This window comes from Lissotriton vulgaris, chromosome 4_1 (genome assembly GCF_964263255.1).
Source record: "Lissotriton vulgaris chromosome 4_1, aLisVul1.2, whole genome shotgun sequence".
Classification (NCBI taxonomy): Eukaryota; Metazoa; Chordata; class Amphibia; order Caudata; family Salamandridae; genus Lissotriton; species Lissotriton vulgaris.
In genome coordinates this window covers 379,928,609-379,945,662 of record NC_141691.1, presented here as the reverse complement: position 1 = coordinate 379,945,662, position 17,054 = coordinate 379,928,609, and the positions used below count along the sequence as shown (strand labels likewise).

Genomic DNA, 17,054 nt, shown 5'->3' with positions numbered 1-17,054 from the left:
ATAAAAGTTTATTAAAACTAAAAGAATATTTTTTCCCCTTAATATTTATAATAAATATATATATATATTTCGAAAATTTTTGCAAAAGTTGCACGCTCACCGCGGTGTGGCGTGATAAGTATATGTTGCTTATGCGCTTCAAGTCACGTACGGGTCGCATAGCAATCGCTCATGAAAATATGTACCCATCGCACACCTTACGCGCATCCTACAGAAAAATTGTTAAATGGTGGCTACGTTCTGCGCAGCAATCGAGAGAGGTGCGCTTTTTGTGCGGGACTTCTCAAACAATTGTTTATAAAAAAGAAAATAGAAAATATTAAAATATTTTTTTAAATATATATATATATATATATATATATATATATATATATATATATTACATTTGAAACAAATATATATATTTTAAAAATGTGTAATGTAATCTTACAAATAAGATATTTAAAAATGAATATATTTAAAATAAATGTGTAAATCAGTATCAGAAATAAATATAACAATTAATAGATTTTAAAATTGTTATTTAATAAATCTTTTAAAATCACTGAAAAAAACCTTGTGTTTCAGGCAGGTTATACTTTGGAATTATCATTTAAAAAACCTTTGAAATTCACTGAAAAAACCACAGGTTTCAAGCAGGTTATAGGAATCATCATTTAAAAAATCTTAGAAATTCACTGAAAAAAACATAGGTTTTAGGGGTGTTATAGTTAACTGGACGTTTCACTCATAAAAAACCGTTGAAATTCCTCCGTTATAGTTAGTTGTACTAATGTAACTCTCGCGCCTGCGATCCACTGGCGATGATGTGACATATTACATCATTCATGACATGGTCAGTGACATCACTGATGACATCTCAAATGACATCACTGATGACATCATTCATGTGACATTCAGATACACTTCATCATACACTACTATAATCTTTCACCATTCACTGTAAAATAGAGAGTACCATATTTGAATCCATTGACACACCAATACAAGTATCTAAAAACCCACTCAGTCATTGCTAGATCTACACAAACATGTAATCAATTACCTATACATTCACTCATACATGCTGTCAATGATCAATAGAGCACTATCAAATATACTTATACACCTATATTGACATTACACACCAGCACACATCCTATTTACTTATGCAGTCATCCTACTCACTTATGCAAACAATGGATCATACTAATATTTACTCAGCTTCACACTTATACAAACACCACTTCATGTATTCATATAGATAGTAATTCGTACTTAGTGTGTTATAAAATCACTATACAAGTATACAGTTATCCATAAAGTCACTCGTGCAATCAATGAGTCTTATGTATACTTATTTATATACAACAAATGTCACATATACTGCCTTTTCTTATTCTAGTTTGTTGGACATGTGCCATTGAGAGAGATATGTGCTCATCAGCACATCCATATACATACACCCAAACAAGTATTATAATATGTACTCTTAACGTCATATACCTACTGAATCAACTATTGACACATCTTTTGGCAGTCACCCCCCCCCCCCCCCCACCGAACCACACACACATTCACTCTCCCAAAAAAATAATCAGTTAACTAATCAATAACTAATATACACTTTCACATAGCTAGTAACCAAATGGTGCAGCAGTTTACACAACAACTGAGAAAATAATACAGATATTCACACAGTTTAGTCACTATCCAATATATTTAGTGAGACACTATAAATTAGTCAAGTAAACAGTCAATCACACTGCTACTAAATCCTCCATCCAGACACTTATACACCCACTCATTCTTCAATGCAGATTGCTATATATATATATATAATACAAATTTACATATTGTGCCAAACCACATTCACTGGATGATGGCATCAGTGATGTCATGTGAGATGTCATCAGTGATGTCACTGACCATGTCATGAATGATGTAATATGTGACATCATCACCAGTGGATTGTGGGCGTGAGAGTTACAGTTAGTACCACTAACTATAACAGAGGAATTTATATGTTTTTGTATGAGTGAAATGTCCAGCTACCTAGAACACCCCTAAAACCTATGATTTTTTTCAATGAATACATATATATATATATATATATATATATATATATATATATATATATATATATACATATATTCTAGAGGCATTTATATCATCTCTAGTTCTTTTTCCTATGTAAAATCTGCTTCTATGCCAATAGTTGTCATTGTTTATTCTCTGAGTAATTTTCAGGAAGTCCTAGCTAGGACAGGACTTTATATGGTATAAAGGAGTTGCTAGTTGGCATGGCCTTCTGCTCTGTTCCACAGTGTCAAACACACGGTTCGGGCCTGGTATAAGACCAAGCAGGTTTATTTTCATTGGGTAATTTGGCAACATTTGTGAGAAAGTGCCCACTTTCTTGCATGGTATGCCCCCACTTTTTGCTGAATGGCTGATATGCTTTGACTGAGTGTGCCCTGAGCTCCTGCCAATCAGGTACCCTGGGCCTGTGTTCCTTCCCTTAAACTGCATTAAAACCTAAACCAAATTAGCATTTCTGGCCACCAGTCAGACCTTGGTAAATGGTACCCAGGGCACTGTTACCAGAGAAGGCCCCTAAGGGCTGCAGCACTTATTGTGCCACCCTTAGATACCCTGTACCCTGACACTCTCACACTGCCTTTGCAGGCTGCGTGTCTTGGTGCAGAATAAAGTGAAGAGTCGACATGGCACACAAACCTGTGTGCCATGCCCACAAAACAGTCATCCCTCTAGCTGGGTGCCGCATGCCAGTGGTGATGGTACAGGTGCATGAGCCCTGTACCCGTACAGTACCCAGGTCCATTCCTGGGCACTGTAAGTGCAGTGCTGCCATTAAGAGCATATGGTGCTGGGAGTTTGTCATTACAAACTCCACAGCACCATAATGGCTACACTGAAGAGTGGGAAGTTTGGTATCAAACTTCTCAGCACATTAAACTCACACCGATGCCAGAGTGGGATTTAATGTAAAATGCACGACACAGGGCATCTTAGAGATGCCCCCTGAAATTCGACCAACTCCCAGTGACCTGACTGAGTACCTACCTAGGCTGCCTCCACCAGACATGTTTCTGGACCCCTGGGTTGAGAGCTTGCTGCTCTCGGGGCCCTGAAAATGCACATTCTGGGATGAGGTGCCAAGCCGCCTCCCCCAGGTTGGGCAGGGTTCACGAAGGAGAAGCTTCAAAGGCATACCGCCTTTGGGAGCCTCTCCAGACCACTTGCTGAACTCAGCAACTGATCCCCACTGGTTCTACCCCCCACTTTGGGCGGGTGATCCGGCGGGAAAAACACAGTGAGGAAGAGAGGTGTGCCCACCTCTGTCAACTCCACCCCTAAGGTGGGGAGGCGAGGTTAAGCTCAACCTGAAGTCCCCGCCATCTTGAGGATGGGGGGAACTCAGCCAACCAGGGATAGGCTCCTGACCCCCTCCCACTGTAGAGTGGCAGAATATGGGGGGTACCCACCCCAGGGAAGGGACCCTGTGGTCCATGCCCTTTACCTAGTTGTAACACTCCTAAATGTAGGATTTAGGGGCACCCTAAACCTTTCTTCCTCAGATCCAGCAACCACATGAAAAGAAGGACAAAAAGCCCTGCAGAAGCTTACAAGAAGATTACGTCCACTGTCTTGGCCCCAGCCCTACAGGCCTGTCTCCCCTCGAACCTGCTCCTGCAAAACCCCGGCGTGTCCAGAGGCCAGCAACCTCAAAAACCCTGGATCATCTGCCTGCATTCACTTTCCAAGCTGTTTCTCCCGTGAACACTGAACGTGTTTAAACTGCAGCTCCTGGTGCCAGCCAAAAACCGCAAATCCAGCCCACTCTGCACCCGCGGAGCTAGGCCCTTGTTTGAGTGAACAAACACCACAAAGAGGTTCCCCCGGCGATCCTGACCCGAGATCCGGTGACCCCTGACCTGCCTCAAGCCTCCAGACGCCGCCTGCAGCCTAAACCCAGAGGACCCCACCTACCGCGACCAGAGTGGGTAAGAAAATCGGATATCCAAAGGCATCTCAGCACCCAACGCCCCACTGCCTTGTGTGACCAACCCAGCGGTGCCTAACCATCCCTCTACATCCCAACTTACCCCTCGAAGAGGCAGTCACTCCTGGAAAATACTCGTCCACGAGCCTACAGTGTTTCTTTATCTCGGAGAATCTCCATTTAAATCAACCGGGCACCTGACCTCGAAACAGCTCCCTGCACGCGGCCGCCCTAGTGCCACTGAGGGTGTAACAACAGTGCTAACCTGGTCCCCAACTTGCCCTGAGCTTAACCTTAGGAGCTTTGCTCCCACAGCCTTGTGGCCTACTTGCCAGAAGCCACCAACCGGAGCCCCCCTATCCCCCATAGGATAACATTGGGCATCAACACTATGAACCCGGCCACCCTAGTGCCGCTGAGGTTGCAACAACAGTGCATCACTGACCCTGGGAGACCCCTGAGTCTAACCCCAGAACCCTAACTCAAAAGACCGATTACTTAGCTCGAAACATATAACTATTTTTTCCTCATAGGATACCATTGACAATTTTTCTCCCAAAAAGTTTCTAAGTGTCGAATTTTGAAAACTACAAATTTTGCTTAAATTCAGCAGAATAACCAAAATGCATTTTCTCAACTGTTCTCAGGAAATTTCCCAGTGCTGAATCTAGGATCCAGCACTGAGTCAGAAAAAGTATAGATAACATAACTTACCTGCTAAGTGAATTTCCTCCCATAGGATAACATTGGTGATTATATGTGAAATGGTTTCCAAGTGGCAACTTTTGAAATGCAATAATATTCTTTAAAAATCGTACCTTTAACCAAAACGCATTTACTCACCTGTTTTCAGGAAATGTCCCAGGGCTTATTCTAGTCAGGAGAATGGCCATGCACTTCATGCTAAAGGTGGTTCTATAATTCCGCATAAACCAGTCCATTCAAATACCAAGTTTCTTCCAGAATCCAAAGACACAGGCAGAAAGAACATTGCACACTATTGACGCTAGGAGGGCAGTCATGTACTATGTTAAAAGAATGAAAGAATACAGGAAAACAAAGCAACTCTTTGTATCCTTCACAAACAGTTTCTTGGGAAGACCAGTAACCAAAAACACAATTGCACGATAGATTGCACAAGCCATACAGCTCTGCCACAAGCAAGCACAACAGCATTTGCAAACAGCTCCACAAGCGCACTCAACCAGAAATAAAGGAGCAACTATCACCTTTTTAGCCAGTACTCCAATTCAAGCCATCTGCATGGCTGCAACATGGTCTTCAGTGCACATGTTCACAAAGCACTACTTCATGGACATCCTAATTAATAAAGAAGCGCCAGTGGGATAAAAAATCTTGCAGCATCTATTCACAAACCAACGCTCATCTTCCATCCAGCCACCACAAAATAAACAAAACGCTACAAAATCTATGCACAGCATGTAAACCCAGAAAATATTCACACTGCAAAATGAAAAATGTTTCTTATCTGTTGGTGTAGTTTTGCAGCATGAAGAATTTTCTGGGTTTATTAGTGAACCCACCCTCCTCCACCAAAGAAGATGAGCAGAAAAAAAAGGAGGAAATTTAATAATAAGAATAAAGAAAGGAAAACAATCAGCAGAAAACTGGAAGTCGACGTCACAGAGGGACACCAAATGGTGGTATGTCGATTCCCACCAGCAAAACAAAAGAAAAAAATGACGAATTCAACAATTCTGGACCCCACCACTAAATGGCGGAATAAGCACAGCATTGGAATCCAGAAAATTCTTCAAGCTCAAAAACTACACAGACAGGTAAGAAACGCTATGTTATGGTGACGAGTTATCAAAAATGCTGATGGGCGTACTAGGCCCTCACACTCGGGCTGATGAAAAATTGAAAGTAGGCCAGTGGCAAAGTGCTGAAGCATTGGCACTCAGTGTTGGGACATGCAGTTCTCCGGTGGTGCACAGATGTAGTGTCTAAGTGGAGAGGCGCAAGGGCCATCAACCTGAGATATTTGTTACGTAGAGGAGATCATTGGCAGTGCTGAACAGTGGCAACAGGATCATCGTCCTGATCCTACTGACCTCTTCACTCAAGTGTGGATTTCTGGAGACTGGCTCTTCTGTTATCTAGTAGCATCCCATTCTCTTTAGTCCTAAGAATATTGCCTACACTTCCATGGAGATAGCTAAAGTTTCCACCTCTATCCCAGGCCTTTTCTGCTACGTGTACAGACATCTTCCAAGTAAAAGGTGAACATTGAATAAACCAAAAGAATCGGCCTCTATGCAGAATAGTCACAGTTGCCTCAAGTCAACAAGCTACTTAGATTCAATGTTACTCTCAAACCTTTGGCAGCAGCCAGTAATTCAGATGTGTAAAGCTCCACAGCAACCAGCTATCAAGGGAAACTGTCATTGAGTATCTGAATTGGACCACTGGCCAGTCACAGGACTGTTGCTCTTTTATTGTCGATCTGGATGCAAACAAACTTCTTGAAACTGAACGTTGACAAAACGTAAGTGATTCTTTTTGGCATAAACTCCTTTCTGGAACATTACTTGGTGGCCATCAGACTTCAGCCCTCTACCTACCCCACCCCAAAGGTAAAAACCTTTTGGCGTGATCTTTGGCAATCAGCTCAGCTTCAGAGAGCAAATTAATCACACCACTTCTACCTGCTATTTCATCATCAGTATAAAAGTATTCCATTCATCCCTCTTGAGCTACAAACACTGGTCGTCGTTGCACTCATTCTTTCCAGGATTAACTTTTGTAATGCGCTCTACTTAGGCACTACAAAATGTGCACAAAATAAATTACAATCCTTGCAGAATGCCGCTACACGACTTCTTCTGAAGGCTTCCAAATTCCGATACATCTTAAGAGTGGGCAGAAGGATGCATTCTGGGATAGTCGGATGCTAAATTACTTAGTAAGTGATCACTAGGTGAGAGGGAACCTGGTAGCCCGTTGGCTACCAACTGCATCCGGCCCTGAAGGCATTTTCCGAGCATAAAGATGGTACCCTTGGCAGCCTGATCTCAGATCTCAACCGACTTGGAAGAAGAACCAAGAAGGACTTCCCTGCTGCACAGAGGGACCAGCAAAGAGAGGCTTCACTGATGGGGACTGCTCAAGGAGAAACTGTCTCCAGAGCCCAATCAAGCCACGAGACTCTAAGACCCTGCTATCTGGCCTCCTGTTTGCAGTACAGGGACACTGCAGCTGAAGAAGCTTCTTGGGGCACGTTGGTAGCCCAAAGACTTCAACTAGCTACCTCTGTCGCCGTGCAGCACTATGCTGAACACGTACGTGCTGTTGGAAAGTGCTGGCAGCCTCAGAAGGGAAGTTATTGTCTCAGGAAGGATTGGCCTGTGACTATGACGGACAATTGTTAGTCAGATAAAGTGCCTGGAACTTCTGAAGGACTGCTTCATCTGTGAGGGTAACTGTTCTTGAGGACCTTGCTGGTCCTCCTGACTAGCTCGCTGCTGGAGTTGGTCATCCCAAGTACCTCTAACCGACCGTATTGACACTTAACCTAAGTCTTCTTTGCATGTCCAGTTTGTTGACTTTGCGAATGCTTATTCATGGTTGAGTGAAATTGCTTTGATTTATTATTGCTTGTAAAGCAATATATCTGGAACCCTCTGGTGGATTTTTTTGTTCTAGTGTCTAAATTATTATGTTAATACAGCCTATTTTTATAAATTGGTATCTGATTTCTTGAGTGTCGTGTTTATTTCTTCTGCAGTTGTTTTTGTGCTATTTAAATGCTTTACACTTGTTTCTGTGTGTAACCCTTGCTGCCCAATGCCATAGCTATTTAGGGTTGAGCTGAGGGTTTTACAGATGAAACCTGCCGGACCTAATGGGGTTCGTAGGTGTATTACATAGTGAGGTCGCACAACCACATCATATAATACACCCCATTTCCTTACAATTCTTTTATTCAGTTGTTTGTTCACTGGGGCCTTATGGTGGCCTTCTGAAGCTGGCTTTGTCCAGAGAAGATGAACCCAAGAAGGCTGCCTGTTCCTTTGAAGTGGATGTAATTTCTAATCACAAACATACACTTGGCTTTACAATGGATTCAGAACAATAGGGGAAAGAGGAGCACAGCACAGGTGTAAAGTTAGGGAATGTAATGTTCACAGTTGAGCAGCATTTAAAAATAAAAGCTCCAAACATACATGTTGGGACATCACTTGTCATGTACCCTATCAATATTGAACACACACCACTAATAGTCAGGGGAGCTAAGGGGTCCCACTTATGACTGAATATAGAGATTTACATATGGAGAATTCGTTAGCAGGCTTCCCACTCGGCTGCAGGTAACACTTCTGCCACATGACTGTTGATCTACTTCCACCAACTGTTAGTTATGTCATGGAATGTTAATGAGGGGGGTAGCTATCCATGATTGAAGGAGTATCACTGTGGGTGTACTGTGTCATCTAACAGTGTCTAGCACTATATTGGTGAGCTACAGGCATAATCATGTAGACTATCTGTTGGGGGTTTGTGACACAAGTGTCCTGCACAGGAAACCATACTGAATCAATAACAATGAGAAAACGAGGAGCATGATGTCACATGGCCACTGTCAAAATAAGTACACAACACTGTTTCAGATTATACAGCACGTATTTTCTTGCTGGAAATAATTTGGGAAACTTCACTGGCTGGATGTGGGTGTACTCTATAAAGTCACACCTATTAGATCATCCGAAAAGACCGCACCAACCAATCAGGAGGAGGCATTGCCATCATCCACAAGAACACCATGCGAATCACGACCAGCTCCGACGATAACCTCGCGACCGCCGAACACCTTCATTTCCAGATCCACACCGACCCCAGGACCACACTTAGAGGCACCCTCATCTACAGACCACCAGGAACCCGCACACAATTCAATGAAGTCATCACTGACTTCATCAGCCCACATGCCCTCACCTCCGAGAACTACATTTTACTGGGAGACCTCAACTTCCACCTGGAAAAAAAAAACGACAGCAACACCACCACCCTTCTGGACAACCTGGCCAACCTTGGACTCAAACAACTTGTTGACACCCCCACCCACTTAGCCGGACACACGCTCGACCCTATCTTCACCTCCAGCAAACACATCGCCTTCAATCACACTACAGCTCTCCATTGGACGGACCACAGCTGCGTTCACTTCAGCTACAAAAAGACTACGACCCACATCCCACCACAACCTATTCCTCGAAGAAACTGGAACAAAATCACCACCGACCAACTCCTCACATCGCTTAACCAAAACCCCCCCACCATATCATCGGACCCAAACCAAGCTGCCACCAAACTCACACAATGGATGTATGTATGTAAATGTATAGGCATTTATATAGCGCACTACTTACCCGGAGGGTCCCAAGGCGCTTCGACCGCTGCGAAACCCTTCCTGGCTTCCCTGAGAGATGGTCCCTTAATGGGTATCTCCAGGGTGAGACCAGGCATCCCCGGCGGTCTGGTGGGGCCGTTAGTGAAGATGAGGCAAGCTAGTGCCCAGAGTTGCCGAGTGTGATCGCTGATCAGAGTGGGCACCGAGGCGAGAGAATTATCGAGTCCGCTGACCCTGGTCCAGAAACCTGCCGCGCCGGGAATCGAACCCGGGTCCCGGGCCGTCCTCTGCTCTCGGGTCTGCCGCCTCTAACCAGTGAGCCACACTACTTCAGCTCACACTACTTCAGCTCACACTACTTCAGACCCACAGCTCTGACGAATTAGCACCCTTGAAAAACCACCAGATCAAACAAGGTAACAAAAAGGCCCCCATGTTCAACGATGACCTTAAGAAATCCAAGAAGTTATGTCGTACCCTCGAGAAAACCTGGAGAAAAAAACCCAACCACTAACAGCCTGACCACCTTAAAGGACGCCACCCGAAAACACCACCAATTGATCCGATCCACCAAGAAATCAGCATTCAAGAATCGACTCGACAACAACGCCCAAAACAGCAAGGAACTATTCAACATTGTCAAAGAATTTACCAACCCCACCGCCGGCACCAACGACATCACTCCCTCCCAAGACCTCTGCGACTCTCTATCCTCTTTCTTCCACAACAAAATCGTTGACATTCATAACAGCTTTGAAAACCTGTCTGAAGAACAACCCTCTCCACCCACCTCCGAACCAAAATAGCACTCTCACAACCTTTGCGCCTGGAACCCAATCACTACTGAAGACACCATCCGTCTGATGAACTCCATCCACTCAGGTTCACCAACTGACCCATGCCCCCACCACATCTTCAACAAAGCAGACTCCATCATCGCACCCCATCTCCGTGACGGCATCAACTGCTCCCTCAACTCCGCTACATTCCCAGAAAGCTGGAAACACGCCAAACTCAGCGCCCTTCTGAAGAAACCCACAGCGGACCCATCTGAACTTAAGAACTACCGCCCCATCTCACTCCTCCCCTTCCCGGCCAAAGTCATCAAGAAAGCCGTCAATAGCCAGCTCGCCGCCTTCCTTGAATCCAACAATTCACTCGACCCCACACAGTCCGGCTTTCGAGCCCAACACAGCACCGAACCCGCTCTCATCGCTGCTACGGATGACATCCGAACGCTTCTGGACAACGGAGAATCAGTTGCCCTCATCCTACTTGACCTCTCCGCCGCCTTCGACACAGTCTGTCATAACACCCTCATACAAGGCCTCAACAACGTCGGAATACAGTTGAACTGGATCATCTCGTTCCTCGCCGGAAGAACACAGAGAGTCCGCCTCCCCCCATTCAAATCAGAAGCCACCGGAGTCTTCTGCGGCGTACCACAAGGATCATCACTCAGTCCCACCCTCTTCAACGTGTACATGAGTCCCCTCGCAACCATCGCGCGACAACACGACCTCAACATCATCTCCTACACCGACGACACCCAGCTAATCCTCTCCCTCACCAAAGACCCCAACACTGCCAAAATCAATCTACACGAAGTAATGAAAGAAGTAGCCGAATGGATGAAGAACAGCCGTTTAAACTAAACTCGGACAAAACGGAAGTCCTCATCTTAGGATCGTCCCCCTCTGCATGGGACAACTCGTGGTGGCCACCGGCTCTGGGCACAGCACCCATACCTACAGATCACGCACAGAACCTGGGCTTCATCCTAGACTCCTCCCTCTCGATGACCAGACAAGTCAACGCCGTCACATCATCATGCTTCAACATCCATACGCATGCTCAAAAAAATCTTCCGCTGGATCCCCACCGAAACAAGAAAAAGTCACCCACGCTCTAGTCACTAGCCGACTAGATTATGGAAACACCCTTTACGCCGGAACCACAGCCAAACTACAGAAAAAACTCCAACGCATCCAAAACGCCTCAGCCAGACTCATACTGGACATCCCCCGTCAAGCCCACATTTCCGGTCACCTGAAAGATCCCCACTGGCTTCCCGTCAACAAGAGAGTAACGTTCCGTCTCCTCACCCATGCACACAAGGCCCTCTACGAACTAGGACCCGAATGCCTCAACAAACGACTGTTCTTCTACTCACCCACCCACCAACTACGTTCATCTAATCAAGCCCTCACCGCAATTCCGCGCATCAATAGATCCACCATGGGAGGAAGATCTTTCTCCTACTTAGCGGCCAAAACCTCGAACTCTCCCCACTCACCTCCGCCTTACACAGAACCACCTCTCCTTTAGAAAGCAGCTAAAAACCTGGCTATTTGACAAGTAATGCACACACCCTCCCCCAAGCGCCTTGAGACCCTCTGGGTGAGTAGTGCGCTATACAAATTACCGAACTTGAACTTGAACTATTTTCATTATTGTCATTTTCATTTCTGCAATCTATGCATATTGTCAGAAACCAATATTGTGTAGATCTGTATGTAAGGCTGATGGCTGGTTTGCTAGGCTTCCTTGAAATATTTGTTCTTTTCCACACTGCCCTCATTTCAACATCCTTTTGCCCTATCTCAGTCTGGCTACCAATGTAAATAAACTCGAGAGACTGTGGCTCTGCCTAAATCTTTTAGTGAAGAACAAAAGCATGCTCCTATTGAGACTTGATCCCCAAGCAATGTGGAGCATACAGGTCCTCACTGCTTTCTCCCATCCGGTACCTCAAACTTAGGTTGCTTGTTATCACTCACTGCCCTGCTTTAGGGAAATAGACCCCTGTGATAAAATCACAGATGACTATTTTAGTCTCTTGAAAACATGAATTATGCATTTTGTTTCTACTGCAAATATTGCCTAAAAGCTCGGATTTTATTGTGCCAAGGATATCAAGCTGTCTCAAATTTGGAAATAACTTTATATTGTTTCCTTAATTTATTGAAGAGAAACTGAGAACCTGTAATCAGTGCAAAAAATTAGATGTAGGAAAGAATAAGTAAATGGACTTTGGCAAGTTTTAGACAAATTACAAGGGAACTTCAACATATCTTGCACCTAACCTTTGAAAGTGCTTTGATGTGCTGCCTTGATGCCAGGAGAGTAACCTTGTGCCTCAGCAAGAGGTTCCCATACGAAATCACACTTGTTACACGTTTTCTACTTTTCATACCATTCTGTGAAAATCACTGCAGATCCATATCTCAGTGTGTTTGTATTTGGTACATTTAAACACGGTTTTAGTTGCATAACGTTTTTGTGCCTAATGTGAAAAAGCTCAATTTATATTATTCTGTCTAGGTCATATATTTCCGACAAGGGCATGAAGCCTACCTCCGGGCTGTAAAGAAAGCCAAAACTTACAGTGTTAACATGCAGAAACAGCCATGGAACAAAATGAATCTCAGAGTAAGTAAAACAGCAGTATGAATTAGCACTTATTTTCTTGTATTTAGTTTCCTCTCAATATTGTTTGCATGTTCTTTGTCTGCATCAATACCATAACTGTCGATACCCCAGACATTACCACTTATGCTGTATTTGATCATCATCACTCACAGGTTCACTTTTAAAACGTCTGTCATTCCTTTTCACTCAGATGTAGAAATAATCTGTTGTAGGTTACTTAATTTATTTGTATACAAGTTGTAATATAGGAGGTCATTTCGAGTTGAGCATAAACTGTTGCATGTTTTGATGTTGATATACTTTTTCATAGCATGAAGAAGGAATGGCATGAGACATCAGAGTTCTATGTGCTTGTGATCCAATCAACAAACCTCTGTGGTTAATTTGTAGTTATCTAGTTGCACAAGATCTGTAGTGTTACGTCTGGGAGTTTTCATTCTGCCTATGATTCACCATTTTGAGTATTCCATTCAAATCAGAATCATCACTCGGAAGAACTACATGGACATGACATGGTGCTGTCCATTGCATCTGATAGAGACGTCTAGCCACAGATTCCTTAACTCAGAATATCCCCAGGCTTCAGACTGGTCCGGAACATTTTGCGCAGCAGAACCTCTGCGCGCCGGGGGGTGGCGCCGCATGGATCCACCTTGACGTCGTCCCTGGACGTGACGTCAGCAGAGCCATATATGCCTGCCCCGGCGCGCCAACATCAGTTTTTTTTCTTTTCCGCATCACCACGCGGATTCTGGAAACCAGCAGTTCCTGGTCTTCTTTAGACCTTCTTGACACTGTTGCTGTCGTACCGGAACAGTGTGCAATGCCCTCCTGGTTCAAAGCCTGTGAGGCCTCTGCCCGTCAGATGTCCTTCACTGGCCCGCACCTTCTTTGCATATGGTGCCTTGATGTGCACCACGATTCCAAGCAATGCGGCGACTGTCAACAGATGAAGCCGTAGTCTCTTCTGGAACGCCGTATGAAGCTGTTGGCCGTGCGGCTTTCCGGCCCAGCTTTTTCTCTCGCTGCTTCCCCTCTCCAGAGGACGCTCGCTCCTGAGTTCGCTCCCACCTTCTGGTGCCCTAAAAAAGGTAAGCGGAGCCACAAGCGTTCCCTGAGGTCCACCTCTCGTAGGCGTGCCGCTGGCGCCCATTCCGCTTGTCCGCATCGGGTGCCCGGAGGTCACCTCCTCCATACCCTCCTTTTCCAGGAGTTGGAGCGACACGCGTCCAAATGGAGGCCTACTCCCGGGCTCTTCAGGCCTACTTTGAGCCCCACTCTTTCCCTGGCGCTCCTTCAGGCCCCACAGTGGCAGAGGGTGCTCAGGCTGGGCCCTATCGGCGGATCCTTCCCCGACCAGGGTTGTGTGCACCGAGTCAGACTGTGGAGCCGAGGCGACGACGTTGGGCCGTGCCCAAGACCGTCCTAGTTGCTCTTGCACACTCCGTCAGTCAACGCATAGCCCTGTGCGGCTTCCTGCGCGGACGGCGGATGCGGCATCGGCGACGCCGGGTTCGACGCCACGATCTCACTGTCAATCAATTCAAAACCCAGTGCGGGTTCCTGCGGGGGCGGAGTAGACGACGCCGAGCTTGGAGCTGGACTCCACGTCGGGCAAACCCACACCCGGCTCCAAGCCTGAGCCCATGTCTGGGGCAACGCTTCAGCCGCCGCCGGTCCACGTCGAGGTTGCGTCACTCGTGGAGGCTGTTGACGTCCGGTCGACTCCGACACAGCACCCACCAACGCCGCTGCCAACACCTCCATCGCCGCCGGTGTCCATCCATTCATCCACACTGGTGTCCATGCATAGGGTTGCCCTTTCTCCGGATTCCTCATATCTGTCCCCTCAGCGGGGACGGGCTACACCGGTATCCGCTACATCCTTTTCGGATGCTGCTACTTCTCATGGTCGGGAGCCACTGGTGCAGGTCCCTAGTGTGGCATGGCCTTTGTGTCATTCCCCCGCCATGCTCTATATGGCAACTGGAAGAATTAGTCTCCAACTGTCTCCTACAGACGGCCTCTTGTCTCCTCCCACCGTCAACCGGGCAGCTGCTATCCTCGGCGTTCAGCCTCCTTTGTAACCCCGCATTCCGAATCCCTTGATAGATTTGCTTCGTCTCGAGCCCATTACTGTGGAGCCCTTGCGGGGGGCTTTAATGGGGGTCCTGCATGGCGTATGGGCATGGCCCTCTTCCGGGGCCCCGGTTGAGCGGGCATTGCCGGTAGGCACCGTCCTGCCCCTGGGGATCCTCTTTGTCTATCCCTCCACCCTACTGCTCAGGGCCTGGTGATTCAGGGGGCATTTGGGTTACAGGACTCCTCCACTTTGCCCTTGTTTCCGCCCACCCGGGAATCCAGGTGGCAGGATGCATGTGGAAGACAGCTTTTTGCTTCTTCTAGCGCAGCCATCCGTGCTTTAAACACCACATGCATGTTTACACATGTGTCCTCCATACTATGGGACTCCGTGTCTAACCTTATTCCTTCCTTTCTGGAGGAATTGCACTCAGAGCGTCTCCTTCTGATAGATACATCTGCCGTGTGGATTCCTCACCTTGTGAATATCCCCCTTGCGTCAGCAACGTTCGGAAATTTTCTTCGTAGCACGCCGTCGTGGGCGACGTCACAGGAGCACGGCATCGCGCGCGACTCCGTCTGACGTCACCGACCCCATAATAGGCCCACGCCGGCGTGATGACGTCAGTTCCCTTTTTTCCGCGTCTCCGACGCTAACGGTTTTCGGGATCTTCAGCGATACCTAGTATCTTTCTAACTAATATTTGTCACTGTTTCTCTCTTGCGACTTTGTTCCTCTCCGGAGATGTCGTCGAGGAAAACAGGCTTTAAGCCATGTAGGTCTTGTGCCCGCATGATGTCTATCACGGACCCGCATAAGGATTGTTTGTGGTGTCTTGGATCAGGCCACGACGTCAAGAACTGCGAGTCCTGTTTCAAGATGAATCCGAAGGCGCTTCGGGAGCGTGAAGCAAAGTTGCTCTTGGCGAAGGTGAAAAAGGACTCTGGGCGGCTTTCGAGATCTACGTCACGGAGATCGAAGTCGAAGCAGAGGTCTCGGTCGAGGTCGAGATCGGCGTCGAGGTCCAGAGCAGGTTCGAGGTCTGGTGACGACTCGAGGTCCAAGGCGAAGTCGAAGTCCAGGGAAAGATCTAGGTCTAGATCTAAGTCGGCTTCCGGGCATGCTTCGAGCTCTTCGAGGAGAAAACATAAGAGGAGGAAGCACAGTTCGAGACATCATTCGGGGAAGGATTCCTCTGACTCGAAGAGAAAGTCTCACAAGCACCGTAAGGACTTTGTCTCTCCTTCACCTGCTTTGTCAAGAGTGGGTTCTCCGGAGCCGGAGCCGGACCCGGAGCCGGTTTCCTCGGAGCATGAAGAAGAGGAGGTGACTCAAGAACCGGCTTCGGCGGAGACTCCTGTGAATCCAGAAGGTCAGGGTGAGGATGTGTCGGGTCGGCCTCCATTGCAACATCCGGTAGGTCCGTACCCTTCCTTCCCTGGTCCTGGGCAGGATCCCTCGCATTTTCTCAATGCGATGTTTGGAGTGTATTCTAGGGCGATGTACCCCGCTGGAGCGCCTGGTGGCCCCATGGGTCCGTTATCGTACAACCTGGGTATTCCTCAGTCGTATGCCCCTGCTCCATTTATGCCTTTCATGCCGGCGCCTGTTTCACCTTGGCTCGGTACGGCTCCACCGAGGTCCACGACTCCGCGTGCGGCTTCGCCGACTCCGGATCGACCTCGCAGTCGAGATCGAGGTGCCACACCTGTTCTTGACTCTCGTCCTTCTGCTTCGGTTCCTCGAGCGACGTCGGAACCGGCTCCGTCGGAGTCGTTACCGGATCCGTCGACTTCGATTCGAATGGAGTGGTCGAGGCGAAGAGCTCAGCGTCTCCTCGAGCAAAAGGATGATGATGAGAGTTCAGATGTGGAGGAAGGCGAGCTTCCCGATCATGGTGATGACTTCGAAGAGCTTCGGGATGCTAGTGGTCTGGAACTCTCTCCCGAGTGGGGTCTGCCTTCGTCTTCTGATGCACCATCAAGGGACGTGGCTCCTTATCACGTGGTTATTAGGAAGGCTGCTGAGCTTCTTAACTTAAAGCTGCCCACGGTGGAGTACAAGCCCAACATTCTCACGGAAGTCCTGCATTCTCCATCCTCTATTGTGGAGCCAACTTTGCCGTTTACTGATGCCTTGTCAGATCCAATTAGGGAAATTTG

At 46.9% G+C, this 17,054-nt stretch overlaps 1 protein-coding gene across 2 annotated transcripts in view; it reads left to right on the top strand.

The window, feature by feature from the left end:
* Positions 1-17,054, top strand: part of BRWD3 (bromodomain and WD repeat domain containing 3) — a 1,253,402-nt gene that overhangs the window by 580,005 nt on the left and 656,343 nt on the right. For both annotated transcript variants that reach the window (XM_086918755.1, XM_086918756.1), the window contains one exon: positions 12,702-12,809. In XM_086918755.1, the coding sequence (XP_086774881.1) occupies positions 12,702-12,809 (108 nt within the window). The remainder of the gene's footprint in view (positions 1-12,701; positions 12,810-17,054) is intronic.